The sequence below is a fragment of the Nerophis ophidion genome, linkage group LG23 (genome assembly GCF_033978795.1).
Source record: "Nerophis ophidion isolate RoL-2023_Sa linkage group LG23, RoL_Noph_v1.0, whole genome shotgun sequence".
Taxonomy (NCBI): domain Eukaryota; kingdom Metazoa; phylum Chordata; class Actinopteri; order Syngnathiformes; family Syngnathidae; genus Nerophis; species Nerophis ophidion.
This window is the reverse complement of record NC_084633.1, coordinates 22797625-22822011: the sequence shown is the minus strand read 5'-3', so window position 1 is coordinate 22822011 and position 24387 is coordinate 22797625. Positions and strand designations below refer to the sequence as shown.

The 24387-nt window shown below is 44.5% G+C and overlaps 1 protein-coding gene across 1 annotated transcript in view; it reads right to left on the bottom strand.

Annotated features, from left to right (window-relative positions):
* Positions 1-24387, bottom strand: part of pold1 (polymerase (DNA directed), delta 1, catalytic subunit) — a 75187-nt gene that overhangs the window by 664 nt on the left and 50136 nt on the right. Inside the window, exons 15-26 of the mRNA XM_061885278.1 lie at positions 24017-24133; positions 23842-23955; positions 23620-23767; positions 18278-18373; positions 18069-18206; positions 14864-15039; positions 14638-14790; positions 14464-14566; positions 11750-11882; positions 5444-5557; positions 4906-4958; positions 859-956 (exon numbers count right to left, since the gene is read on the bottom strand). Coding sequence (XP_061741262.1) covers positions 859-956; positions 4906-4958; positions 5444-5557; positions 11750-11882; positions 14464-14566; positions 14638-14790; positions 14864-15039; positions 18069-18206; positions 18278-18373; positions 23620-23767; positions 23842-23955; positions 24017-24133 — 1443 coding nt within the window. The remainder of the gene's footprint in view (positions 1-858; positions 957-4905; positions 4959-5443; positions 5558-11749; positions 11883-14463; positions 14567-14637; positions 14791-14863; positions 15040-18068; positions 18207-18277; positions 18374-23619; positions 23768-23841; positions 23956-24016; positions 24134-24387) is intronic.

The following is a 24387-nucleotide window of genomic DNA, read 5'->3' as shown; positions in this document are numbered from 1 at the left end:
GCAGATTTAGAGGTGCATCAGGGACAGCAGAGTGGAAGGGACAGCAGATTTAGAGGTGCAGCAGGGACAGCAGAGTGGAAGGGACAGCAGATTTAGAGGTGCATCAGGGACAGCAGAGTGGAAGGGACAGCAGATTTAGAGGTGCAGCAGGGACAGCAGAGTGGAAGGGACAGCAGATTTAGAGGTGCAGCAGGGACAGCAGATTTAGAGGTGCATCAGGGACAGCAGAGTGGAAGGGACAGCAGATTTAGAGGTGCAGCAGGGACAGCAGAGTGGAAGGGACAGCAGATTTAGAGGTGCATCAGGGACAGCAGAGTGGAAGGGACAGCAGATTTAGAGGTGCATCAGGGACAGCAGATTTAGAGGTGCATCAGGGACAGCAGAGTGGAAGGGACAGCAGATTTAGAGGTGCATCAGGGACAGCAGAGTGGAAGGGACAGCAGATTTAGAGGTGCAGCAGGGACAGCAGATTTAGAGGTGCATCAGGGACAGCAGAGTGGAAGGGACAGCAGATTTAGAGGTGCATCAGGGACAGCAGAGTGGAAGGGACAGCAGATTTAGAGGTGCATCAGGGACAGCAGAGTGGAAGGGACAGCAGATTTAGAGGTGCATCAGGGACAGCAGATTTAGAGGTGCATCAGGGACAGCAGAGTGGAAGGGACAGCAGATTTAGAGGTGCATCAGGGACAGCAGAGTGGAAGGGACAGCAGATTTAGAGGTGCAGCAGGGACAGCAGATTTAGAGGTGCATCAGGGACAGCAGAGTGGAAGGGACAGCAGATTTAGAGGTGCAGCAGGGACAGCAGAGTGGAAGGGACAGCAGATTTAGAGGTGCATCGGGGACAGCAGAGGAAGTCACCTGGTGCAGAGGACGTCCTCATGCAGAGATCCCTGACAACGCTGGCATTGAGTCCACAGGCGAGAGAATCTTTCCTCCAGTGTGCTCAGATGGAAGATCTGCACATTGCATTGTGGGTCAACATCTTTTCTCCTTAGGGTTAGGGTTTTGTCCACTAGGGGGGACATGAAGGTTATACACGTGTTTGTCCACTAGGGGGGGCATGAAGGTAATACACGTGTTTGTCCACTAGGGGGGATATGAAGGTAACACACGTGTTTGTCCACTAGGGGGGACATGAAGGTAACACACGTGTTTGTCCACTAGGGGGGACATGAAGGTAATACACGTGTTTGTCCACTAGGGGGGACATGAAGGTAATACACGTGTTTGTCCACTAGGGGGGACATGAAGGTAATACACGTGTTTGTCCACCAGGGGGGACATGAAGGTAATACATGTGTCTGTCCACCAGGGGGGACATGAAGGTAATACACGTGTTTGTCCACTAGGGGGGACATGAAGGTAATACACGTGTTTGTCCACCAGGGGGGACATGAAGGTAATACACATGTCTGTCCACCAGGGGGGACATGAAGGTAATACACGTCTGTCCACTAGGGGGGACATGAAGGTAATACACATGTCTGTCCACTAGGGGGGACATGAAGGTAATACACGTGTTTGTCCACTAGGGGAGACATGAAGGTAATACACGTGTTTGTCCACTAGGGGGGACATGAAGGTAATACACGTGTTTGTCCACTAGGGGGGACATGAAGGTAATACACGTGTTTGTCCACTAGGGGGGACATGAAGGTAATACACGTGTTTGTCCACCAGGGGGGGACATGAAGGTAATACACGTGTTTGTCCACTAGGGGGGGACATGAAGGTAATACACATGTCTGTCCACTAGGGGGGACATGAAGGTAATACACATGTCTGTCCACTAGGGGGGACATGAAGGTAATACACATGTCTGTCCACTAGGGGGGACATGAAGGTAATACACATGTCTGTCCATTAAGGGGGACATGAAGGTAATACACATGTCTGTCCACTAAGGGGGACATGAAGGTAATACACATGTCTGTCCACTAGGGGGGACATGAAGGTAATACACGTGTCTGTCCACCAGGGGGGACATGAAGGTAATACACGTGTTTGTTCACTAGGGGGGGACATGAAGGTAATACACATGTCTGTCCACTAGGGGGGACATGAAGGTAACTGACGTGTTTGTCCACTAGGGGGGGACATGAAGGTAACACACGTGTTTGTCCACTAGGAGGGACATGAAGGTAACACACGTGTTTGTCCACCAGGGGGGACATGAAGGTAATACACGTGTTTGTCCACTAGGGGGGATATGAAGGTAACACACGTGTTTGTCCACCAGGGGGGACATGAAGGTAATACACGTGTTTGTCCACTAGGGGGGACATGAAGGTAACACACGTGTTTGTCCACCAGGGGGGACATGAAGGTAATACACGTGTTTGTCCACTAGGGGGGACATGAAGGTAACTGACGTGTTTGTCCACTAGGGGGGACATGAAGGTAACACACGTGTTTGTCCACCAGGGGGGACATGAAGGTAATACACGTGTTTGTCCACTAGGGGGGACATGAAGGTAATACACATGTCTGTCCACTAGGGGGGACATGAAGGTAATACACGTGTTTGTCCACTAAGGTGGACATGAAGGTAATACAAGTGTTTGTCCATCAGGGGGGACATGAAGGTAATACACATGTCTGTCCACTAGGGGGGACATGAAGGTAATACACATGTCTGTCCACTAGGGGGGACATGAAGGTAATACACGTGTTTGTCCACTAGGGGGGACATGAAGGTAATACACGTGTTTGTTCACTAGGGGGGGACATGAAGGTAAAACACGTGTTTGTCCACCAGGGGGGACATGAAGGTAATACAGATGTCTGTCCACTAGGGGGGACATGAAGGTAATACACGTGTTTGTTCACTAGGGGGGGGGGACATGAAGGTAAAACACATGTTTGTCCACCAGGGGGGACATGAAGGTAATACAGATGTCTGTCCACTAGGGGGGACATGAAGGTAATACTCATGTCTGTCCACTAGGGGGGACATGAAGGTAATACACATGTTTGTCCACTAGGGGGGACATGAAGGTATTACACGCGTTTGTTTACTAGTGGGGGACATGAAGGTAAAACACGTGTTTGTCCACCAGGGGGGACATGAAGGTAATACACGTGTTTGTCCACCAGGGGGGACAGGAAGGTAATACACATGTCTGTCCACTAGGGGGGGATATGAAGGTAATACACATGTCCGTCCACTAGGGGGGACATGAAGGTAATACACGTGTTTGTTCACTAGGGGGGGACATGAAGGTAATACACGTGTTTGTCCACTAGGGGGGACATGAAGGTAACTGACGTGTTTGTCCACTAGGGGGGGACATGAAGGTAACACACGTGTTTGTCCACTAGGGGGGACATGAAGGTAACACACGTGTTTGTCCACCAGGGGGGACAGGAAGGTAATACACATGTCTGTCCACTAGGGGGAAATGAAGGTAATACACATGTCTGTCCACTAGGGGGGACATGAAGGTAATACACGTGTTTGTTCACTAGGGGGGGACATGAAGGTAATACACATGTCTGTCCACTAGGGGGGACATGAAGGTAACACACGTGTTTGTCCACCAGGGGGGACATGAAGGTAACACACGTGTTTGTCCACCAGGGGGGACATGAAGGTAATACACGTGTTTGTCCACCAGGGTGGACATGAAGGTAATACACGTGTTTGTCCACCAGGGTGGACATGAAGGTAATACACGTGTTTGTCCACCAGGGTGGACATGAAGGTAATACACATGTCTGTCCACTAGGGGGGACATGAAGGTAATACACATGTCTGTCCACTAGGGGGGACATGAAGGTAATACACATGTCTGTCCACTAGGGGGGACATGAAGGTAATACACATGTCTGTCCACTAGGGGGGACATGAAGGTAATACACATGTCTGTCCACTAGGGGGGAGATGAAGGTAATACACATGTCTGTCCACTAGGGGGAAATGAAGGTAATACACATGTCTGTCCACTAGGGGGGACATGAAGGTAATACACATGTCTGTCCACTAGGGGGGAGATGAAGGTAATACACATGTCTGTCCACTAGGGGGGACATGAAGGTAATACACATGTCTGTCCACTAGGGGGGACATGAAGGTAATACACATGTCTGTCCACTAGGGGGGACATGAAGGTAATACACATGTCTGTCCACTAGGGGGGACATGAAGGTAATACACATGTCTGTCCACTAGGGGGGAGATGAAGGTAATACACATGTCTGTCCACTAGGGGGGACATGAAGGTAATACACATGTCTGTCCACTAGGGGGGACATGAAGGTAATACACATGTCTGTCCACTAGGGGGGACATGAAGGTAACACACGTGTCTGTCCACTAGGGGGAAATGAAGGTAACACACGTGTTTGTCCACTAGGGGGGACATGAAGGTAATACACATGTCTGTCCACTAGGGGGGACATGAAGGTAACACACGTGTCTGTCCACTAGGGGGAAATGAAGGTAACACACGTGTTTGTCCACTAGGGGGGACATGAAGGTAATACACATGTCTGTCCACTAGGGGGGACATGAAGGTAACACACATGTCTGTCCACTAGGGGGGACATGAAGGTAACACACGTGTCTGTCCACTAGGGGGAAATGAAGGTAACACACGTGTTTGTCCACTAGGGGGGACATGAAGGTAATACACATGTCTGTCCACTAGGGGGGACATGAAGGTAACACACGTGTCTGTCCACTAGGGGGAAATGAAGGTAACACACGTGTTTGTCCACTAGGGGGGACATGAAGGTAATACACATGTCTGTCCACTAGGGGGGACATGAAGGTAACACACGTGTCTGTCCACTAGGGGGAAATGAAGGTAACACACGTGTTTGTCCACCAGGGGGGACATGAAGGTAATACACATGTCTGTCCACTAAGGGGGACATGAAGGTAAGAAGGTGGATCAGACCTACCTCCTTCTGGTAAAGTTCAGACTCCCGAGCACGACAGAAGTCACACACAGCAGCTGTAAGAAGAGCACACACGTCTTCAACTGCTACACAACAACACACACACAATCTTGACAACTGTAAGAACACAACTGTGTGAAAAACTCGATGCCATCAGACATTTTTCTATGTCAGTAACAGCATTTCTTCCTGTCCATCTTTCATTGTGAGTGACAGCTTTACTTCCTGTCACTCACATACATCTTTCTATACAAGTGACAGCTTCTCTTACTGTCACTCACATACGGACATATTTCCTGCTGGCTTACAAACACATTATGACGGGACTGCACGTGGTGGCAGCTTTAAAGGCAGCTGGTCTGTCAGAGAGTAAGTAGACGGAGCAGGAGGAATCTGTCTTGCCAACTTGGCAAGTATTTATAAAAAAATATATTTAAAAAAAGCCACTGCCTGAATACATTTTGGTTTTGGTTTCTTCCACAGCGCTGATGAAGGTGATGAACCTTCATTTGATGGATACTGAAAATGTTTTTTTACTCACCGTCTGTCTTCAGCACGGCTTTGCATCCGATACACGTGCTTCTCTTCTGGGCGAACGCCATGAGGCCTCCCACCTTGGACGTCAACACCGTCTTGCAGCGCGTGTGCTCGCCCTCTGAAAGCCACACCATGACATCACACTTTTACTGGCACCATGACATCACACTTTTACTGGCACCATGACATCACACTTTTACTGGCACCATGACATCACACTTTTACTGGCACCGTGACATCACACTATTACTAGCACCGTGACATCACACTTTAACTAGCACCATGACATCACACTTTTACTGGCACCATGACATCACACTTTTACTAGCACCATGACATCACACTTTTACTGGCACCATGACATCACATCTTTACTAGCACCATGACATCACACTTTTACTGGCACCATGACATCAAACTTTTACTGGCACCATGACATCACATCTTTACTAGCACCATGACATCACACCTTTACTAGCACCATGACATCACACTTTTACTAGCACCATGACATCACACCTTTACTAGCACCATGACGTCACACCTTTACTAGCACCATGACATCACATCTTTACTAGCACCATGACATCACATCTTTACTAGCACCATGACGTCACACTTTTACTAGCACCATGTCATCACACCTTTACTAGCACCATGACGTCGCAACTTTACCAGCACCATGACATCACATCTTTACTAGCACCATGACGTCGCAACTTTACCAGCACCATGACATCACATCTTTACTAGCACCATGACATCACAACTTTACTAGCACCATGACGTCACACCTTTACTAGCACCATGACATCACATCTTTACTAGCACCATGACATCTAATCTTTACTAGCACCACGCGAAGGATGATGCAATACGTTTACTAGGATGATGACATCGTGTTAGTATTCAGGCAACGACATCACACCATTATTCAGATGACACCGTCACACGTTCAATCAAGCTATGATGTCACACCTTTACTAACATGACATCACACATGAATTTAGGATGATGACATCACACCTTTACAAGCACGATGACATCACGTTCATTCAGGCAATTACGTCACACTAGGATGATGACATCACACCTTTACATGGATGATTACGTCACACTTCAAACATTCATTCAGGCGATGACATCTCACCTTTACTAAGATGATGTCACACTTTTACTCGCATGACGTCACAGGTTTATTCAAGCGAAGACGTCACACCCATACTAGCATGACGATGTCACACGTTCATTCAGGCCATGACGTCACGTTCATTTAGGATGAGGACATCACACCTTTTTTAGCATGATGACGTCACAATCTTCAGGCACTTACGTCACACCTTTACTAGGATGATCACGTCACACGTTCATTCAGGCAATTACGTCACACCTTTACTAGGATGATGACATCACACTTCAAACATTCATTCAGGCGATGACATCACACCTTTACTAAGATGACGTCACACCTTTACTCGCATGACGTCACAGGTTTATTCAAGCGAAGACATCACACCTATACTAGCATGACGATGTCACACGTTCACTCAGGCCATGACGTCACGCTCATTTAGGATGACGTCACATGTTCATCCAGGAAAATGTCATGTTCTTCAGGCAAATACGTCACACCTTTACTAGCATGATGACGTCACACGTCCATTCAGGCAATTACATCACACCTTTAAGCGGATGACATCACACGTTCATTCAGGCGATGACGTCATACCGTTGCTAGTATGACGACGTCACATGTTCATTCAGGCGATGACGTCACATGTTCTTTTAGGATGATGACGTCACACCATTTAGGATGATGACGTCACGCATTCATTTAGGATATCACACCTTTACTAGGATGATGATGTCATGACGTCACACAATAACTAGGATGATGTCACACGTTAATTTAGGGTGATGACGTCACACCTTTAATATGATGACGTCACAACTTCACTAGGATGTTGACGTCACACCTTTACTAGGATGATGACGTCACAACTTCACTAGGATGTTGACGTCACACCTTTACTAGGATGATGACGTCACACCTTTACTAGGATGTTGACGTCACACCTTTACTAGGATGTTGACGTCACACCTTTACTAGGATGTTGACGTCACACCTTTACTAGGATGATGACGTCACAACTTCACTAGGATGTTGACGTCACAACTTCACTAGGATTTTGACGTCACAACTTCACTAGGATGTTGACGTCACAGCTTCACTAGGATGTTGACGTCACACCTTTACTAGTATGTTGACGTCACACCTTTACTAGGATGTTGACGTCACATCTTTACTAGGATGATGACGTCACACCTTTACTAGGATGTTGACGTCACAACTTTACTAGGATGTTGACGTCACAACTTCACTAGGATGATGACGTCACAACTTCACTAGGATGATGACGTCACAATTTTACTAGGATGATGACGTCACAATTCTACTAGGATGATGACGTCACAACTTTACTAGGATGATGACGTCACAATTTTACTAGGATGATGACGTCACAATTTTACTAGGATGATGACGTCACACCTTTACTAGGATGTTGACGTCACAACTTCACTAGGATGTTGACGTCACAACTCCACTAGGATGTTGACGTCACAACTTCACTAGGATGTTGACGTCACACCTTTACTAGGATGTTGACGTCACACCTTTACTAGGATGTTGACGTCACAACTTCACTAGGATGTTGATGTCACAACTTCACTAGGATGTTGACGTCACAACTTCACTAGGATGTTGACGTCACACCTTCACTAGGATGTTGACGTCACAACTTCACTAGGATGTTGACGTCACAACTTCACTAGGATGTTGACGTCACAACTTCACTAGGATGTTGACGTCACACCTTTACTAGGATGTTGACGTCACAACTTCACTAGGATGTTGATGTCACAACTTCACTAGGATGTTGATGTCACAACTTCACTAGGATGTTGATGTCACAACTTTACTAGGATGACGACGTCACAACTTCACTAGGATGTTGACGTCACACCTTTACTAGGATGTTGACGTCACAACTTCACTAGGATGTTGATGTCACAACTTCACTAGGATGTTGATGTCACAACTTCACTAGGATGTTGATGTCACAACTTCACTAGGATGTTGACGTCACAACTTCACTAGGATGTTGACGTCACAACTTCACTAGGATGTTGACGTCACACCTTTACTAGGATGTTGACGTCACACCTTTACTAGGATGTTGACGTCACAACTTCACTAGGATGACGACGTCACAACTTCACTAGGATGTTGACGTCACACCTTTACTAGGATGTTGACGTCACACCTTTACTAGGATGTTGACGTCACAACTTCACTAGGATGTTGATGTCACACCTTTACTAGGATGTTGACGTCACACCTTTACTAGGATGTTGACGTCACACCTTTACTAGGATGTTGATGTCACAACTTCACTAGGATGTTGACGTCACAACTTCACTAGGATGTTGACGTCACACCTTCACTAGGATGTTGACGTCACAACTTCACTAGGATGTTGACGTCACAACTTCACTAGGATGTTGACGTCACAACTTCACTAGGATGTTGACGTCACACCTTTACTAGGATGTTGACGTCACAACTTCACTAGGATGTTGATGTCACAACTTCACTAGGATGTTGATGTCACAACTTCACTAGGATGTTGATGTCACAACTTTACTAGGATGACGACGTCACAACTTCACTAGGATGTTGACGTCACACCTTTACTAGGATGTTGACGTCACAACTTCACTAGGATGTTGATGTCACAACTTCACTAGGATGTTGATGTCACAACTTCACTAGGATGTTGATGTCACAACTTCACTAGGATGTTGACGTCACAACTTCACTAGGATGTTGACGTCACAACTTCACTAGGATGTTGACGTCACACCTTTACTAGGATGTTGACGTCACACCTTTACTAGGATGTTGACGTCACAACTTCACTAGGATGACGACGTCACAACTTCACTAGGATGTTGACGTCACACCTTTACTAGGATGTTGACGTCACACCTTTACTAGGATGTTGACGTCACACCTTTACTAGGATGTTGACGTCACAACTTTACTAGGATGTTGACGTCACAACTTCACTAGGATGTTGACGTCACAACTTCACTAGGATGTTGACGTCACAACTTCACTAGGATGTTGACGTCACAACTTCACTAGGATGTTGACGTCACACCTTTACTAGGATGTTGACGTCACACCTTTACTAGGATGTTGACGTCACAACTTCACTAGGATGACGACGTCACAACTTCACTAGGATGACGACGTCACACCTTTACTAGGATGATGACGTCACAACTTCACTAGGATGATGATGTCAACTTCACTAGGATGTTGACGTCACACCTTTACTAGGATGATGATGTCACAACTTTACTAGGATGATGACGTCACAACTTCACTAGGATGTTGACGTCACACCTTTACTAGGATGATGTCACAACTTCACTAGGATGTTGACGTCACACCTTTACTAGGATGACGACGTCACAACTTCACTAGGATGTTGACGTCACATCTTCACTAGGATGTTGACGTCACACCTTTACTAGGATGATGATGTCACAACTTTACTAGGATGATGACGTCACAACTTCACTAGGATGTTGACGTCACAACTTCACTAGGATGTTGACGTCACATCTTCACCAGGATGATGACGTCACATCTTTACCAGGATGTTGACGTCACATCTTCACTAGGATGTTGACGTCACATCTTCACTAGGATGTTGACGTCACACCTTTACTAGGATGTTGACGTCACAACTTCACTAGGATGTTGACGTCACAACTTCACTAGGATGTTGACGTCACACCTTTACTAGGATGACGACGTCACAACTTCACTAGGATGTTGACGTCACACCTTTACTAGGATGATGATGTCACAACTTTACTAGGATGATGACGTCACAACTTCACTAGGATGTTGACGTCACACCTTTACTAGGATGATGATGTCACAACTTTACTAGGATGATGACGTCACAACTTCACTAGGATGATGACGTTAGACCTTTACTAGGATGACGACGTCACACCTTTAATAGGACGATGATGTCACACCTGTCTTTGTATATTCGTCTTATAAAACGAAAATACAAATAAATGTACATGGACTATTAAAGGCCTACTGAAAGCCACTACTACCCACCACGCAGTCTGATAGTTTATACATCAATGATGAAATATTAACATTGCAACACATGCCAATACGGCCTTTTTACTTTACTAAATTGCAATTTTAAATATCCCGGGACTTTTTCCTTGAAAACGTCGCGTAATGATGACGTGTACGCGTGACGTCACGGGCTGTTATGAATATGAGCGCTGCACACACACACAGCTAAAAGTCGTCTGCTTTAACGGCATAATTACACAGTATTTTGGACATCTGTGTTGCTGAATCTTTTGCAATTGTTCAATTAATATTGGAGAAATCAAAGTAGAAAGATGGAGTTCGGAAGATTTAGCCTTTAGCCACACACACACACACACAATGATTCCTTGTTTAAAATTCACGGAGATGAAACTTTACTATGGATCACAGCGGACATGGATCCCGACCGAATGTCAACCAGCAAGTTTCGGTGAGAAAATTGTGGTTAAAAAGTCGCCACTTACCGGATATCAGCTGAGCTTGTGTCGTCCGTACAGCTGCCGTCAACTTCCCTGAGACACTGCGCGTCAACACCCGGCCGTGGACGTACACTTCTGACTGTCAGGTACTATTAAACTAACTAAAACACGAGCAACACAATAGAAAGATAAGGGATTCCCCAGAATTATCCTAGTAAATGTGTCTAAAAACATATGAATCCGTCTCAATGCAACGAGATTGCAATTGCGCTTTTTCTTTTTCTAGTCCGTCGCTATCAATATCCTCAAACACAAATCTTTCATCCTCGCTCAAATTAATGGGGAAATTGTCGTTTTCTCGGTCCGAATAGCTCTTTTTGTTGGAGGCTCCCTTTAAAATCAATGTGAATATGTGGGAAGTCATCAACATGTGACGTCATCGTCTGCCACTTCCGGTAGAGGCGGGGCTTTTGTCTTAACACCGACAGTTGCCAACTTTATCCTGGATGTTCTCTACTAAATCCTTTCAGCAAAAATATGGCAATATGGCAGAAATGATGAAGTATGACACATAAAATGGACCTGCTATCCCCGTTTAAATAATACAATCTCATTTCAGTAGGCCTTTAACTAGCACACTGACTTCATGCAGCAAAGAAGGTGGGAGAAAACTTACTGAGGAGGACGCTCTCCGCCTTGCTCTCGCCCAGGATAGGCTCAAATATCCTCAGCAGGGGCTTGGATAGTTGCTGGTCCAGATAGTACTGCGTGTCGATGGGGATGTTGTTCTCCAGCACATAGATGGGGTCCTGAGTCAGGAAAAGAAGAGTCCAAAAGGTAAACACACAAACTAGAGAATGCTTCAAGTTTACAGAAACAAGACAGAAGATAGCTAGCTAGCAGGAAGTTAGCTACCAGGGACGTCAGAGCGGTGGAAGACACATCTTTGGAGACATAAACCACATGAAAAGAAAAGATTTGACAGAATGAAAAGGTTGTTTTTTTTTTCGTTTTTTTTTTCCAACAAGACAAAAAATCAGTTGCCTCATAACATTAAAACAAGTTTGTTGTCCTCCTTGGAACTCAGGCTAACTTCCGGTCTCTTTCCTGGATGACTTAGTTCCTGGTAGCCCAACTACCTTCCTCCTAGTAGCTAGTAGCCTGGCTAACTTTCGGTCTCTTTCCTAGATGACTTAGTTCCTGGTAGCCCAACTACCTTCCTCCTAGCAGCTAGTAGCCTGGCTAACTTTCGGTCTCTTTCCTTGATTACTTAGGTCCTGGTAGCCCTAATTAACTTCCTGGTAGCTAGTAGCCTGACTAATTTCCTCCAAGTAGCTAGTAGCCTGGCTAACTTCCGGTCTCTTTCCGAGATGACTTAGTTCCTGGTAGCCCAACTACCTTCTTCCTAGTAGCCTGGCTAACTTCCGGTCTCTTTCCTAGATGACTTAGTTCCTGGTAGCCCAACTACCTTCCTCCTAGTAGCTAGTAGCCTGGCTAACTTTCGGTCTCTTTCCTAGATGACTTAGTTCCTGGTAGCCCAACTACCTTCCTCCTAGCAGCTAGTAGCCTGGCTAACTTCCGGTCTCTTTCCGAGATGACTTAGTTCCTGGTAGCCCAACTACCTTCTTCCTAGTAGCCTGGCTAACTTCCGGTCTCTTTCCTAGATTACTTAGTTCCTGGTAGCCCAACTACCTTCCTCCTAGTAGCTAGTAGCCTGGCTAACTTTCGGTCTCTTTCCTAGATGACTTAGTTTCTGGTAGCCCAACTACCTTCCTCCTAGTAGCTAGTAGCCTGGCTAACTTCCGGTCTCTTTCCTAGATGACTTAGTTCCTGGTAGCCCAACTACCTTCCTCCTAGTAGCCTGGTTAACTTTCGGTCTCTTTCCTTGATTACTTAGGTCCTGGTAGCCTGACTAATTTCCTGGTATCTAGTAGCCTGGCTAACTTCCAGTCTCTTTTCTTGATTACTTAGTTACTGGTAGCTAGTAGCCTGGCTGATTTCCGGTCTCTTTCCTTGATTACTTAGTTCCTGGTAGCCTGACTAACTTCCTGTTAGCTAGTAGCCTGGTTCACTTCCGGTCTCTTTTGTTGATTACTTAGTTCCTGGTAGCCTGACTAACTGCCGCCTAGTAGCCTGGCTAACTTCCAGTCTATTTCCTTGATTACTTAGTTACTGGTAGCCTGATTAACATCCTGGTAGCTAACTTCCTGGTAGCTAGTAACCTGGCTAACCTTCGGTCTCTTTCCTTGATGACTTAAGTCCTGGTAGCCTGATTAACTTCCTGGTAGCTAGTAGCATGGCTAACTCCCGGTGTCTTTCCTTGATTACTTAGTTCCTGGCATACTTGCCAACCCTCCCGGACTACCGAAATTCAGCGCCTCTCCCGAAAACCTTACAGAAGAAATTTTCTCCCGAAATTCAGCTGGAGCTGGAGGCCACGCCCTCTCCAGCTCAAACATGCACAGTTCGAAGCTTGAAAAGGAAGATTGCAGGCGGATCTGATGGCATTTAAAGTCATTTTTAAAAACGACTGCTAATCCCCTTCCTTTTCGACCGGACAACCGCGGAGAATTAAAGTAGGAACACTCCAGAGGCAGAAGTTCATTAAGAGGGGCGGACTCACCGGTTCTCAGCCATGTTTCCGTCATACAGAGGAAGTCAAGTTCACGGGAAGTGAAAAAATTCTTCAGGATAAACGTTTTGTTTGTCAAAGAGCTTGCGTTCACAAGACCGAATCTGGCGGGGGCCAGCACGTCCAAGGGCGCAGCTAATCCAGGGGGTCTTGCAGGTGGGGTGGGAGAGGAGCCACGAGGCGGGAAAGGAAGGCAGGAATCTGGCCAGGTTTTTGCTGACTGGGACGTCGAAAAACCAACGTCGAAGTTGATCACATCAGTGGGAAAGGGGCAAAGCACATACTGGCGCCATCTTTTGGAAACTCACAAGTGACGTTACTCAAATAGTGAAAGGTAAGTGTTGTATTTTTTTTAGTAAGCAGCAAGCACAGTACAGTTAGTAGAACAACTGTGTTTTTATTACTGTGTATTTGATAGGTGCCGTCTGAAATTCAACTATTTCTTTTATTTATATATATATATATATATATATATATATATAAATATATATCAATTACAGCCCATATAAAAATATTGGCTATAAATATACTCTCCTCTTAACCACACCCCACCTCCCGAAATCGGAGGTCTCAAGGTTGGCAAGTATGGTTCCTAGTAGCCTGACTAAATACCTGGTAGCTAGTAGCCTGGCTAACTTCCGGTCTCTTTCCGAGATGACTTAGTTCCCTGTAGCCCGGCTAATTGACTTAATTCCCGCTATCTTGACTAACTTCCTGGTCGCTGCGAGGCTGACTAAGTTCCAAGGCCAGGGACCCACCTCTGACTTCATGTACGCCGCTGCTCCCTTGGCGGCCCTCACGATGACGTACGGAACTCTGTCTCCCAGGTTGGGGGCGCTGCCCGCGTCCCTCTTCTTCATCCTGTGAAAGCCAGACAGGTGTGAAGCTCCGACAGGTGAGGACCTGATAAGATTCCAAGGCGGCAGGCGGACCTCTCTGCCAGCTCCACGTGGGCCTGCTTGCCGGCGTACTCCTGGGCGGTGCGAGTTAGCTCCTTGGTGATGACCAGCTGGCTGATGTCGATGCGGTTGCACAGCAGGTCCGAGATCACCTCCTTGGCGTGAGCGACCGCACCCTGGGGGTCCCTAAAAACACACCAGAGTGCCTTGAAGGCCTTCCCGCCCCCCTTCCTCCCTCTCAAAGTGCAGGTGAGCGCACCTGTCGATGAGGATCTTCTGCAGACAGGTGTTTATCAGGTTGGCCACCAGGGGGCAGTTGTCCCTGCGGACCGTTTCGATGCCCTTGCAGTCCATCTTGTCGTGCACGTCTGCGCTGGAGGAGAAGTAGAGGCCCGCGTAGCGCTTCTTGTTGATCAGCAGGTAGGGGAAGTACACCTGAGCAGGTAACAACCACTAATAAAACTCACTTTCATTTCCGGATAACATTTTTCATGGCAGTTTTCCCAGTCAAGTGTTTTTGTGTCACTTCTGATTCTTAATGCTTTCCTTGATTACTTAGTTCCTGGTAGCCTGACTATTTAGACACAAAAGTACCGAAAATTGGTCCCGATTGTGAATGGTGCCCAGCCCTGGTCAGAAAGTAGTCTTTGCCATTTAGTTGAAAGTGCCAGTCTCGTCTGTGTCTTGATTCCTCCAAAGTACTAATACTCTAAGTCAGGGGTCAGCAACCTTTTTGAAAGCAAGAGCTACTTCTTGGGTACTGATTCATGCCAAGGGCTACCAGTTTGATACACACTTCAATAAATTGCCAGAAATAGCCAATTTGCTCAATTTACCTTTAATAAATAAATCTATATATATAAAAAAATGGGTTTTTCTGTCTGTCATTCCGTCGTAATTTTTTTTTTCCTTTAACGGAAGGTTTTTTGTAGAGAATAAATGATGAAAAAAACACTTAATTGAACGGTTTAAAAGAGGAGAAAACAGGAAAAAAAAATGAAAATTAATTTTTGAAACATAGTTTATCTTCAATTTCGACTCTTTAAAATTCAAAATTCAACTGGAAAAAATGATGAGAAAAACTAGCTTATTCGAATCTTTAAGAAAACATTTAAAAAATAATTTATGGAATATCTTTAGTAATTTTTCCTGATTAAGATCAATTTTAGAATTTTGATGACATGTTTTAAATAGGTTAAAATCCAATCAGCACTTTGTTAGAATATATAACAAATTGGACCAAGCTATATTTCTAACAAAGACAAAGCATTATTTCTACTAGATTTTCCAGAACAAAAATTTTAAAATAAATTCAAAAGACTTTAAAATAAGATTTAAATTTGATTCTACAGATGTTCTAGTTTTTCCAGAATAATTATTTTGAATTTTAATCATAATAAGTTAGAGGAAATATTTCACAAATATTCTTGGTCGAAAAAACAGAAGCTAAATGAAGAATTTAATTAAAATGTATCTATTATTCTTTACAATACAAAAATAAATTTACTTGAACATTGATTTAAATTGTCAGGATAGAAGAGGAAGGAATTTAAAAAGGTTGTATTTTTTCTAGGGCTGGACAACGATTAAACATTTTAATTGAAGTTAATCGCACTGTTTCTCTGATTAATCGCGATTAACTGCATTGTATACGCAAAGCCCAATAATGAATTCAAAAGTAGTGTGTAGTGCACCTTTATTGGAATATTCTCCCACATGAACAAAAGCGCCAAAACATTTGTTGTGCAAACACAATTTAAATCAGTCCTTGTTAAAAATCAGTCCTTGTTAAAAAGTAGTGTGTAGTGCACCTTTATTGGAATATTCTCCCACATGAACAAAAGCGCCAAAACATTTGTTGTGCAAACACAATTTAAATCAGTCCTTGTTAAACAGTAGCAGTTAAATAGCATATTTTATGAAAATCAACTCAAAAAACGTACATACAAACATTTAAGCTTATTGCCACTGCCAGGGTATTTAAGTTATCCTGTTTGTTATGGAAAATAAATATAATCTACATACAAATCTCTGAGCCACAATCATAACATCTGAACAGGCAATTTCTGAGGTAACAGCAGAAACATTTTTTTTATCAGGGATCTTATGTTCAAAAAACCTATATTATAGGTAGTAGGCTGTTTTAGGGAAGTTTTCATCAAATTATCCATAGTAGCAATATTAATAATGTTGTGTTTATTCTGTGTAGTGCACTTAAAATAATTATGACCATATCTAGGAATTTATATGATGGGAATTTTCCGATGGTTTGCTTGGTGCTTTGATAAAATGAACGCATCATATACATGGTACTATATTGTGATGTTATGAGCCAGGGAAAAAAGAACTACCCTACCCAGCATGCAACAGGAGTGAGGAGCATGTATAGGTTGTGTGTCGCCATGACGGCATCTTGTATGTTGTGATATGCACGCTCTGAAAGCAAACGTTAAGAACTCAGCCAACACTCCTGGTCTGCATTATTCATAAATAGACAGACAACACATATACTCCGCTGCTTCACAGGCCGCTGGATGTAGCCGGCAAAGTATTCCCATGCTAGCTAGCCGCTCTAGCAAGCACGCCTCATTCAGTCCAAAACGGCCCGATCTATCCACATCCAGAATTGTCTGGCGGTCGTAAGTGATCCCGGAGTGACCACGCTGTAAGCCAGCCATGACATTTGCAGAATTGTCCGGTATTTTTGACAAATGTTCCATCTTTACCATGAGCCCCTCCACGCCGGGCGACACCATCTTGTTAAGAAAAGGCGTTAACAAAATAAAAGCATGTAAACAACATACGCAAATGTGCGATAAAATAATTGTCGGCGTTAATAGATTGATGAGTTAACTCATAATTAACGCATTAATTTGCCCACCCCTAATTTTTTCTCTAAAATTGTCTTTCTGAAAGTTATAAGAAGCAAAGTAAAAAAAAAAAAAAGAATTTATTTAAACAAGTGGAGACCAAGTCTTTAAAATATTTTCTTGGATTTTCAAATTCTATTTGAGTTTTGTCTCTCTTAGAATTAAAAATGTCCAGCAAAGCAGGACCAGCTTGCTAGTAAATAAATAAAATTTAAAAAATATTTGAGCTATTTTCAGAACAGGCCAGCGGGCGACTCATCTGGTCCTTACGGGCATGGCGTTGGTGACCCCTGCTCTAAGTGTTGTTCTTATAACGCAGAAGCTGTTTGTAACGTGCACCTTAGTCGTAGTTTTAATTGAAAAATTTGAAAGTGAAAAGCAAAATCGCAAATGCTAATCAATAACATGTAAATGACATATCCAATTAGCATTGAGCTAGCACATTTTGAAAATGCTGAGTCTGCAAACGGACGTGAAGTCACATGCAACAAAGGTGTGTGTGTATGTCACTGTTTGACCACATGATTAGGTACCCGGTAGTAGCCAAGAATTTGGGTCGGTACCTCACTTGGTAACCATCTCTAGATGCGGTACCTTCTCAAACTCCAGTTTGATGGGCGCTACGAAATGGGACGACACCCACTCGGCGGCCTCCTTGCCGACGTTCATGGCGTCCTGCACCGTGGCCACGCCCAGCTTCACCATGACGGAGTCGGTGTCTCCATAAATGACCTTGAAAAAAAATGAAAAAATCAATCGGCATGCGCAGATGGCGATGAGAAGGACCCAGGCGTGCGCCTCACCTTGGCGTCGCCTTGGTAACCGTTGGAAATGGTGTACTTGGACTCCACCAACCTTTTGGTTTCTTCTATCATCTGTCTTCCAAATCCCGTCACACTCTGAAGTCCATAAAGAAAAATATCAGTCTTATATTTCCACATGAAAGCTGAAAGTGTCCCACTGAAGTCCTCACAGGATATTAGCAGCTAACACATTTTATTGGACTTCTTAGTGATAGTTTCCTTCACTTTTGTCTAAAAGCACCAAATTTGGCACAGGTGTAGCTCAGGGCATACTTAAAGGGGAACATTATCACAATTTCAAAAGGGTTAAAAACAATAAAAATCAGTTCCCAGTGGCTTGTTGTATTTTTGGAAGTTTTTTTCAAAATTTGACCGGTCCCGGAATATCCCTAAATAAAGCTTTAAAGTGCCTTATTTTGGCTATCTTCGAAACCACTATCCATGTCCCTGTGACGTCATACAGTGCTGCCAATACAAACAACATGGCGGTTACCACAGCAAGATATAGCGACATTAGCTCGGATTCAGACTCGGATTTCAGCGGCTTAAGCGATTCAACAGATTACGCATGTATTGAAACAGATGGTCGGAGTATGGAGGCAGATAGCGAAAACGAAATTGAAGAAGAAATTGAAGCTATTGAGCGAATAGCTATTGGCGCTATTCGGCCATAGCGTGGGTGTACCTAATGAAGTGGCCCAAAGCATGGCTGCCTTATTAGCATCGCCGGTAAAATGTGTGGACCAAACGATCAGGACTTTCGCATCTTGTGACACTGGAGCAACTTAAATCCGTCGATTGGTAAGTGTTTGTTTCGCATTAAATGTGGGTATCTAGTTTCAAATGTACATACAGCATGTTAGCGTCGATTAGCGTAGCATATTAGCATCGATTAGCTGGCAGTCATGCTGCAACCAAATATGTCTGATTAGCACATAAGTCAACAAGATCAACAAAACTCACCTTTGTGATTTTGTTGATTTAATCGTTGCAAATGCATCTGCAGGTTATCCATACATCTCTGTGCCATGTCTGTCTTAGCATCACCGCTCAAATGTGAAGACACTCTGGTACATTCAATGGGGGTCTGGCGGCAGATTTCTTGCCAGTGGTGCAACTTGAATTCCTCCCTGTTAGTGTTGTTACAATTTCAATGGGGGTCTGGCGGAAGACACTTTGGCATCTTGGGGCCAGTGGTGCAACTTGAATCCCTCTCTGTTAGTGGTGTTACACCCTCCGACAACACACCCACCAGGCATGATGTCTCCAAGGTTCCCAAAAATAGTCAAAAAAACGGAAACTAACAGAGCTGAGACCCGGTGTTTGTAATGTGAAAATGAATATGGCGGGTGTGTTACCTCGGCGACGTCACATTCTGACGTCATCGCTAAAAGAGCGATAAACAGAAAGGCCCTTAATTTACCAAAATTCACCCATTTAGAGTTTGGAAATCGGTTAAAAAATATATGGTCTTTTTTCTGCAACATCAAGGTATATATTGACGCTTGCATAGGTTTGGTGATAATGTTCCCCTTTAAATGATTTAGCTAGGGCGGCCACACCGGTGACCTTTGGGGGTCCCCACAGCGGCCAATCAAATATGGCCGCCAATTGTGTCTCCAACATTTGAAACAGATGAGCTACAAATGTAAACCTGGTGTCTATTTCATGTGTTTTGACAATTAGAAATATGTTGGAATGCTCATTTTTATTTTTGGGTGTGTCTAGACCCCTAATTTGCATATTTTCAAGTGTTTTTTTGCTATTCTGAAGACATTGGATGTAACTTGGCCATCGTTATGAGTAAAACCTGGTGCAACATGGCTATGTTGTCAACATGGAAGTTAAAGCCACTACTAGCCACCACGCAGTCTGATAGTTTATATAACAATGATGAAATATTAACATTGCAACACATGCCAAGACGGCCTTTTTAGTTTACTAAATTGTAATTTTAAATTTTGCGCGGGCTTCACGGTGGCAGAGGGGTTAGTGCGTCTGCCTCACAATACGAAGTTCCTGCAGTCCTGGGTTCAAATCCAGGCTCGGGATCTTTCTGTGTGGAGTTTGCATGTTCTCCCCGTGAATGCGTGGGTTCCCTCCGGGTACTCCGGCTTCCTCCCACCTCCAAAGACATGCACCTGGGGATAGGTTGATTGGCAACACTAAATTGGCCCTCGTGTGTGAATGTGAGTGTGAATGTTGTCTGTCATTCTGTGTTGGCCCTGCGATGAGGTGGCGACTTGTCCAGGGTGTACCCCACCTTCCGCCCGATTGTAGCTGAGATGGGCGCCAGCGCCCCCCGCGACCTCGAAAGGGAATAAGCGGTAGAAAATGGATGGATAGATAGATGGATGGAATTTCGCGCGGAAGTATCATGCTAAAACGTCTCGGTATGATGTCGCGTGCGCGTGACGTCACGCATTATAGAAAACATTTTGTTCCAGCACCGTTCACAGCTATAAGTTGTCTGCTTTCATTGCATAATTCCACAGTATTCTGGACATCTGTGTTGCTGAATATTTTGCAATTTGTTCAATGAATAATGGAGACGTCAAAGAAGAAAGCTGTAAGTGGGAAGCAGTGTATTGCGGCAGCAAACAGCCGGTGTTTCATTGTTTACATTCCCGAAAGATGACAGTCAAGCTTTACTATGGAACAGAGATGTGAAGCGAACACGGTTGGATTGGACCACACACACAAAGTACAGTATATTATGCAGCGATCATTTCGAAAAAGTCGTGTTTCGAAGAGGGTCCCTTGCGAACGGCATAGCTGGGCATCGCCACCACCCATCGACTGGTGCTGAAGAAAGGTGCGGGGCCGACCTTCAGGTTGTACAGGTACGACCATATAATCTTACTAAAACACAAGTAACACAAGAAGCAGAGAAGGGATTTTCCAGAATTATCCTAGTAAATGTGTCTAATATAAATCAATCAATCAATGTTTACTTATACAGCCCTAAATCACTAGTGTCTCAAAGGGCAGCACAAACCACAAAACAAACCACTACGACCTCCTCGGTAGGCCCACACAAGGGCAAGGAAAACTCACACCCAGTGGGACGTCGGTGACGATGATGACTATGAGAACCTTGGAGAGGACGAAAGCAATGGATGTCGAGCGGGTCTAACATGATACTGTGAAAGTTCAATCCATAATGGATCCAAAATAACATCTTAATCGCTCCCAATGCCCTCGTCTTTTTTTTTTCCTTTTTCTAGTCCTTCACTCTCACTTTCCTCATCCACGAATCTTTAATCTTCCCTCAAAATAATGAGCAGATCGTCGCTTTCTCAGTACGAATCGCTCTAGCTGCTGGTGGCCATGATTGTAAACAATGTTCAGATGTGAGGAGCTCCACAACCCGTGACGTCACGCGCACATGGTCTGCTACTTCCGGTACAGGCAAGGCTTTTTTATTAGCGACCAAAAGTTGCCAACTTCATCGTGGATGTTCTCTACTAAATCCTTGCAGCAAAAATATGGCAATATGTTGAAATGATGAAGTATGACACATAGAATGGAGCTGCTATCCCCGTTTAAATAAGAACATCTCATTTCAGTAGGCCTTTAATGTCTCACTGCAGATTGTTACTTTATATAGTCAAGAGCTTAGAATGGTCTAGAACAGGGGTAGGGAACCTAAGGCTCTAGAGACAGATGTGGCTCTTTTGATGACTGCATCTGGCTCTCAGAATAATCTTATCTTACATTGCTTAACACAATAAGTAATGAATAATTCCACTGGTAATAAGTGTTAAAAATAACGTTGAAAATGTAAAAAATTCTCATGCATTTTTATCCCTTCATCCGTTTTCTACCGCAGTGTTTTTCAACCTCTTTTGAGCCAAGGCACATTTTTTGCTTTTAAAAAATCCGGAGGCACAACACCAGCAGAAATGTATTAAAAACGTAACTCAGTTGACAATAAAAAGTCGTTGTCACAATTGTTGGATACGACTTTAAAGCATAACCAACCATGCATGACTATAGCTCTTGTCTCAAAGTAGATGTACTGTCACCACCTGTCACATCATGCCGTGACTTATTTGGAGTTGTTTGCTGTTTTCCTGTGTGCAGTGTTTTAGTTCTTGTCTTGCGCTCCTATTTTGCTGGCTTTTTCTCTTTTTTTGGTATTTTCCTGTAGCAGTTTCATGTCTTCCTTTGAGCGCTACTTCCCGCCTCTACTTTGTTTTAGCAATCAAAAATATTTCAGTCGTTTATCTCCTGTTTGTGGGGACATTGTCGATTGTCATGTCATGTTCGGAAGTACATTGTCTTTGCTCCACAGTAAGTCTTTGCTGTTGTCCAGCATTCTGTTTTTTTGTTTACTTTGTAGCCAGTTAATTTTTAGTTTTGCTCTGCATAGCCTTCCCTAAGCTTCAATGCCTTTTCTTAGGGGAATTAACCTTTTGTTTATTTATGTTTTAAGCAAGGGCTTCACGGTGGCAGAGGGGTTAGTGCGTCTGCCTCACAATACGAAGGTCCTGCAGTCCTGGGTTCAAATCCAGGATCGGGATCTTTCTGTGTGGAGTTTGCATGTTCTCCCCGTGAATGCGTGGGTTCCCTCCGGGTACTCCGGCTTCCTCCCACTTCCAAAGACATGCACCTGGGGATAGGTTGATTGGCAACACTAAATTGGCCCTAGTGTGTGAATGTTGTCTGTCTATCTGTGTTGGCCCTGCGATGAGGTGGCGACTTGTCCAGGGTGTACCCCGCCTTCCGCCCAATTGTAGCTGAGATAGGCGCCAGCGCCCCCCGCGACCCCAAAAGGGAATAAGCGGTAGAAAATGGATGGAAAATGGATGTTTTAAGCATTAGACATCTTTTTTTTTTTACCTGCACTCTGCCTCCCGCTATTTCCGACACCTACAAAGCAATTAGCTCTAGACAGCACCGACCACTCAACAACAACACATCATTTTAAGACTGTAATTCATGGTTTGCAAAAAATATTATTAACCCATATAGGTGAAATGAGATCATCTCCCACGGCACACCAGACTGTAACTAACGGGACAGTGGTTGAAAAAGACTGTTCTACCGCACCTGTTTTACATAAAATGCACACATTTAGTTGTCTTCAATATTGAAAAAACATTATATGGCTCTCACGGAAATACATTTTAAAATATTTGGCTTCTATGGCTCTCTCAGCCAAAAAGGTTCCCGACCCCTGGTCTATATGAAGGTGTCCAAACTGCACCCCGTGAGATGTCATGAGTTCTATAACTCAGGACTTTGGCACGCCAGGTGTCAGCAAATTGACAGTCATCATATTGGCTGATGTTTCAAATCCTCCTCTTTTGGGAAGGTGTCAGGTCCCTCAAACTCACCTGAGAGATCTCCAGGCAGGGCAGCTTGCCCACCTGAGCCCCCGTGAAGCCGTAGACGGAGTTGGCGCTGATCTTGAGGGCCAGCTGTCGGCCGTCCAGCACTTGCTTCTTGAAAGGGTCCGTTTCCTTCTTCAGTTCCGACTTGGCCCTGTGGACAGACGGGGCCGGATGGGTCCTGAGGCCACATTCTGGCCAAAGGCCTTCTCCACTCCTTATCCCTACCTCTTTCTGGCCGAGAGAAGGTTCTCCAGGATCTCAGGCAGGAGGCCTTTCCTCACACAACTCTTCACAAACAGATCCCCGGTGGGGGTCTTGATGAAGTCCTTTGGGGACAACCTGAACAGGCCGCCATGTTGGACAGGATTCCAGGAGTTGAAAGGTGGTTGGTTAAACTCACCCCAGCTTATCTGCCGACCCTTTCTGCAGCAAGGTGGTGTAGCACAGGTTGTGGGCCATCATGATGGACGGGTACAGGGAGGAGAAATCCAGGGTGGCGATGGGAACGCTGTAATAGCTGGCAGACGGAGGGGAAATTAATACTTGTTTCAGTGTTGGTAAGAACATTTACTCAGTCAGGAACAATCTAATTACTCTTCCCTGAGAAGGTGAAGTGGCTCATTACTTGTTTGCTTGACTGAAGCACAAAGCGTCTGCTTTCCAACAAACAGACTATCTCCGTGAAACTAAAATAATGATATTCTGTATTCATCTACCGTGAATTGATTAACCTTAAACAAGTTGAAAAACTTATTGGGGTGTTACCATTTA